This window comes from Emys orbicularis, chromosome 20, assembly GCF_028017835.1.
Source record: "Emys orbicularis isolate rEmyOrb1 chromosome 20, rEmyOrb1.hap1, whole genome shotgun sequence".
Classification (NCBI taxonomy): domain Eukaryota; kingdom Metazoa; phylum Chordata; order Testudines; family Emydidae; genus Emys; species Emys orbicularis.
Genome location: NC_088702.1, coordinates 21,751,332 through 21,757,075, shown reverse-complemented (window position 1 = coordinate 21,757,075; position 5,744 = coordinate 21,751,332). Strand labels below are relative to the sequence as shown.

Here is a 5,744-nt window from a genome sequence, read left to right as displayed (position 1 = left end):
TGAGCCAACCCCCGGCGTCTCTGGACCCCTTGGGGTTGTGCAGGCCATCCCACTGCAAGGGGAAGAGGATGCAGCACAGGAGACACCGTCCCAACCCAGTAAGTCCCTTGCATGCATTAAAATTCTCTGCTTGGGCTCCGTGGGGAACGAGACTCCAGGGGTTCAAAGAAGTGGCTATTATTGTCTGTGAAATGGAGTATGAGGCTCCATTCAAGGGTGGAAGCATCCACTTCTCTCCATGCTCCATTTCTCCTCTGCCTCTATTTTCCCCTTCCCTTCACCACCTCCAAGGTCCTTCCAAATCCACCCTGGCCCCAATCCCATTCCCTGCTTGTAAACCGGGATCCCTGCCTTCTTCCCAGCCCATCATCACCTTCAACACCGAATCCTCTTAAAAAAGGCCCTTTCCTTTGCCCTGGTGTCTCCATCCCTCAACTTCATACGTGATGAACCCCATGTTGTTGGTAGGTATGCCATTTCCAAGCCGGGAAAAATAGGAATTTCCTGTAGGAAAAATCCCCAAATGAAGCTTTCCAATTGGGAAATCAGAGTTTTCTTGCAGGAAAATTTGAAAAGTTAAAATGTTCCCTTTAAAAGGGTGGAATAACCAAAAGGGTGGATAAATGATGGAAAAACAATTCAGCTTAACCATTGAGAAGCTTTATTGTTGTAACAAAAACAGCAAGTATTAAACCTGCTAATTACGCAGAAGGTGAAAGTAGCATTTCCAAACCATTTAATATCACATTTGCAAAAGCAGCGATCTCTGTAAAATTAGACAGCCACAGTTTTCAAAATCTTTTGACATGCAAGCAAGTAGGATTGTAAAGTTCAGCTCTTTTGTAGTCACTGACTCACCAGATAGTCCAGGTAATTGTAGGCAGGCAACTTCAAAGAGATCCAGAAAAACTGTTAGCCAATGTGAGCTATTTTCAAACATGATAAAAATGGCTATGTTTTCCCACACCATGTCTATAATATCACACTAATTGGACACGATTACCCCTAACATCATGTTGGTTAACCATATCCAGCTAACATACTGCTAAATGCTTCCAGGCCTGATACTCATTTACCCTAAGGCTCTGGCCTCTTCCCACTGAGATCTCAGTGTAAAATGCCCTTAATGTCAATGGGAATCAAGGCCTGAGCATTTGGTTACCACGTGTTCTAACGCTATGTAACTTCCCAGCGCAGACCTGCCGCAGGACAGACACTGGTTACGGGCTATGAAATATGGTGCACATCAGTAGTGTCATGGTGGTGTGTAGCGGGACATGGGCCAACCACCATCTGAGCCCAATACAATCTGATTACAATCCACACACCCCAGGTTAGTCTGAGCCATGATAGTGATTCCTGGACACCCAGGCAAACTGAAACTTAGTGAGAGAAAAAACAAGCAACTAATTACAACTCAAATTACAGGAGAGATATCCGGGGGTCGCTCTGTTCTGATCGCTTTCCTGGACTATTATATTGGCTGCCTAGTTGTTTAGGTCCAGATTCTGTATGTGCTCACTTACACTCTGGAAATCCCTTTGACTTCACTGCAAGTCAGGGCCAAATTTAGTGCGAGCTCTGCACTGTTCTCTGGGTTCACAGGAAAGGTTAAACGTTCCCCAAAGGGACACTTTGTTATGCAGGTTGTTAGACTAGGTGATCCTAATGGTCCCTTCTGGTCTTAAATATCGATGGATTTTCAGCCACTTCAGGCCTGAAATTTAGGTGTGGTTCTTGTTACAAAAATTTCAAACCCTAATCCCTATAGAATGGGTTCATGAGATTGTGTGAAGCACGTTATTCAGGGCAAAGACTTTGATTTGGATTTCAAGATGTCCCTGCTTTGGTGACATCCAAACATCACAGCCTTGTGCTAGCGCATGAGAGCCTAAGAAAGAAAGTGACTCGGTGACCTGCAAAAAGTAAAAGGCCAGATCTTGACTTCAATCCAGTTGGAAATCATTAAAATATTTTAACGATGTGGGTGATTAACCATTGGAACAACCAGGGGCTGTGGTGGATTCTCCAGCCCTGGAAATTTTTAACTCAAGACAGGATGTTTCTCTAAGAGATCTGCTCTAGGAATTGTCATGGGGGAGTTCTCAGGCCTCTGTTATGCAGGAGATCAGACTTTATCATCACAATGGTCCCTTTTGACCTTGGAATCTATGAATCTATGAAAGTTACACTAACTTTACGCCATATGAGGGTGTGGCCCCAGCAGCTTAAATAATGAAAACTGAAGTATGTCTTAAAACTTGTGTCAGGTATTATTAGTAAATAACAGAGCAAAGTTTCGTTACACAGTATTTGTTCTTAGAGTCTCCCTCAAATTTCCCTTCGGGGTGTTCAACAGAAATTGTGGGATCAGAGACCTTTACCTCAATTTTACCCGTTTCCCTACATTAGAAAAGAATATTTGTTTTTAAAGTACACCAAACTCTGGAGATCTTTTTTGAGAGTGTCTTTTTTGCACTGTAGCTGAGAACAAAGGGAAATGTCTCTCCCCACAGGAGAATCCAAAGAAGTGGGCTGTAGCCCACGAAAGCTTATGCTCTAATAAATTTGTTAGTCTCTAAGGTGCCACAAGTACTCCTGTTCTTTTTGCGGATACAGACTAACACGGCTGCTACTCTGAAATCTCCCCACAGGGTGGCTCTGATCTCCAGCTGCCATGAGATATCAGGTACCTTGCTCTTTTGTGGCTGTTGTTAATCTGTTATCGCTGCTCTCTCCAAAGCCATTTCTAGGACTCTTTGAGCATCTTCTGCAACTCGAGCCACAAATGTACGTAGCAATCTGCCCGTGACTCTGTAAGACGTCACTCCTGCTATCACAGTACCAATCCCTGGGATCATGCTGATGAAATACTTAGCTATCATCATAACCAGCCCTGTAGCCTCTTCCAGAAGCTTTAATGCCTCATCTCTTGATCTCTCTTTGGCCAGCGGGAATTGTATCTCAGTTTTCAGCTCACCAGACTCACCCATGGATTTTTCAAGTGCTTTGATGGAATCGTCGTCCAGGCCAAAGCTCTCACAGAACTTGGTCATGTTATCCACCAAGATGCCAACATCCCACCAAACAGATAGAAACGGGAGCGGAATAGTAGCGATAGCACCTGACTTAATGGCTTGCTTCCAGATCTGCTGCTCCACAGCCTCTTTCTTCCAGTTTAAGTGTTTTTCAGCCTGGCTGAGCAGATCACGAAAGATGACATGTCTCCTGTGAGTGTTGAGTTCATTTGAAAAGGTCTCCTGAAGTTCAGGAGCATCGTACTTCTCAAAGTCCCAACTCGACACCAGGAAAACCTGTGGGGAATGGAAGCCTGCATCTTGCAGGTTCCTGATGCAATCGTTTCTGATTCTCTGCAGGACTTCCTCCTCGTTGACCTCCGTTCTTCTTCTTTTTTCATTACGCAAGTCCTCGTCCACCCTGGAGCGGACAAAGTAAAACTTCTTCCTCATCCTCTGTATCTTCTGGGCCAGGTTGGCATCTGACTCTCGAAACCGTTGTGATGTGATAATGATGAAGAAATCATAAAAAGCAAGGTCCATCTTCTCCACATCTGTGTTTGCTGAATAATTTGGCGTCCCAATCCCAGGCAGGTCCCACATCGTGACATTTGGGTGCTTGGGATGTGGATAAGGAGTTGACTTCTTTGCTGATTCCGTCACGTCGGTCTCAGCTGCATCTTCATCATCGTCAGCTCGGCTTCTGATGGCGTTGATGAAAGATGACTTGCCAGAGCCGCACTCTCCGGTGATGGCAACGTTGAGCTTTGTTTTTTTTAACAACTCATCAGATTTCTTCACCACTGTGATGGCTTCAGTGAGGTTTCCTGCACAGACAGCAGTCTGGACTTTTTTAGATTCCTCTGGGGACAGATCGCTAAGGTTATTGCCCCATTCTGAAATTAAATCAGCCCAGAAAGTTCTTGAACCTGCCATTTTCCTGGGGAAAGAAACACCAATTCCAGCCATGATCAGTACTTTGTGCCCAGAGACAATTTATTAACCTGCACACAGTAAACATATAGAGATATCACTTATTAGTGTGCACGTAAACCCACCGAGTTGTAAGAAAAGGATCTTTGGTTACAAATTGCAAGAAGTCAAATAATCTACGGATGACTTCTCAGAGTGGCCAGCAGGGAAGGGTTCATTTCCACACACACTGATTCGCAGCCCCCCAGTGTGACACTAGGGGGGGCTCTGCTGCAGGGTCTGTGTTCTGGGTGGCAGGAGAGGCTGTGTGCCCCTCAGTGCTGACCCCAGTGCCCAGCCCGGCACTGTGCAGCAGGGAGCAGGGCGAGGGGCACAGTCGGGTGTCATCTCCCCGCGGAGTCAGTGCTGATCCTGATGTCCCAGCATGGGGCTGTGGGGCACTGTGCTGCACAGAACAGGGTGAGAGACAATCCCCGCGGAGTCAGACCTGACCTGAGTGCACCAGCAGGTTGTCAGGGAGAGCTCGTCTGCAGGGACAATACTGGGGGGGGGGGGGGAATGCAGCACTTTTAAGTTTCTGAAATAACAGGAAATCTCTCCTCTGTCCAAGAAACTGAACCTGGTCTGACCCTGTGATTTCGAGACACAACTTAACTTCCTTGGTTCTGTGGGTCTGGACTTGGGGAATAGCATGGGAGAGTCTTTTGTCTCCTCTCTTTTACCTTCAGCTGAATCCTGCGTCGAGGAGAGCTCTCATGCGGGGATGAATTTGCACGCCTGGAATGAATTCTCAATTAATATAAGAACGGGCAGACTGGGTGAGACCAAAGGGCCATCTAGCCCAGTATCCCGTCTTCCACAGTGGCCAATGCCAGGTGCCCTAGAGGGAATGAACAGAATAGGTAATCATCAAGTGATCCCTCCCCTGTCGCCCATTCCCAGCTTCTGGCAATCAGCACTTTAGAGCTATGGCTACACTACAGCGCTTACAGAGGTGCAGTTGCACTGATGCAGATGCTCTAAGCCAATGGGAGAGAGCACTCTGGTCGGATTAATAACACCAGTAGTCCCAGCTGACAACACCTTTTATTCTCACTCCTGCTGGGAAATAATGCAAATAGAAATGAGACTCTCCTTTCAGGGGTGGTATTCTGGGTTCAATAAAAGACCAGGGGAAAGAAATGGTGTGTGTACAGGGTTCATGGAGAAGAGGTGGCACTGGGGTGTGGTCTCGGGGGATGGGGCAGTGCAGGGCAGGAGCCTTGTAGAGAATAGGCGGGAGGAGAAGCATGGGGTGATGGGGGGGGCAGGGCCACGGTTTGGGTGCTAGTGGCCCTCCCACTTTTAGAGAGCTTCGAGCACAGGAGGGGCTCTGGGCTGGGGTAAGGGAGTCGGTGTGTGGGAGGGGGTGCGGGCACAGGAGCTGGCTCAGTACTGGGGATTGGGGTTGAGGGTGCTAGCTGTGGGAGGGAGTTGGGGTGCAGGAGGGGGCTCAGTGTGAGGCAGGGTGTTGGGGTGCAGGAGGGAATTTGGGGTACAGGCTCCAGAAGGGGGCTCAGGGCTAGGGTAGGGTGTTGGGGTGCAGGAGGTGGTTCGGGGTGTGGGAGGGTTTCAGGGGTGTGGGATCCAGCCGGGCGCGGCTTACATCAGGCAGCTCCCGGTCAGCGGCGCGGCAAGGCTAAGGCAGGCTCCTTGCCTACCCTGGTCCCACGCTGCTTCCGGAAGTGGCTGATGCATCCCTGCGTCCCCTGTGGGGGGAGCAGTGGTCTCTGTGTGCTGCCCCTGCCTGCAGTC

General features: G+C 48.2%; 1 protein-coding gene across 1 annotated transcript; it reads right to left on the bottom strand.

Moving 5' to 3' along the window:
- Positions 1-2,714: 2,714 nt before the first annotated feature.
- On the bottom strand, positions 2,715-3,986 carry LOC135892744 (interferon-inducible GTPase 5-like). The gene has a single exon (XM_065420541.1). The coding sequence runs from the start codon at positions 3,984-3,986 to the stop codon at positions 2,715-2,717; it is 1,272 nt and encodes a 423-aa protein (XP_065276613.1).
- Between the last annotated feature and the right edge of the window lie 1,758 nt (positions 3,987-5,744).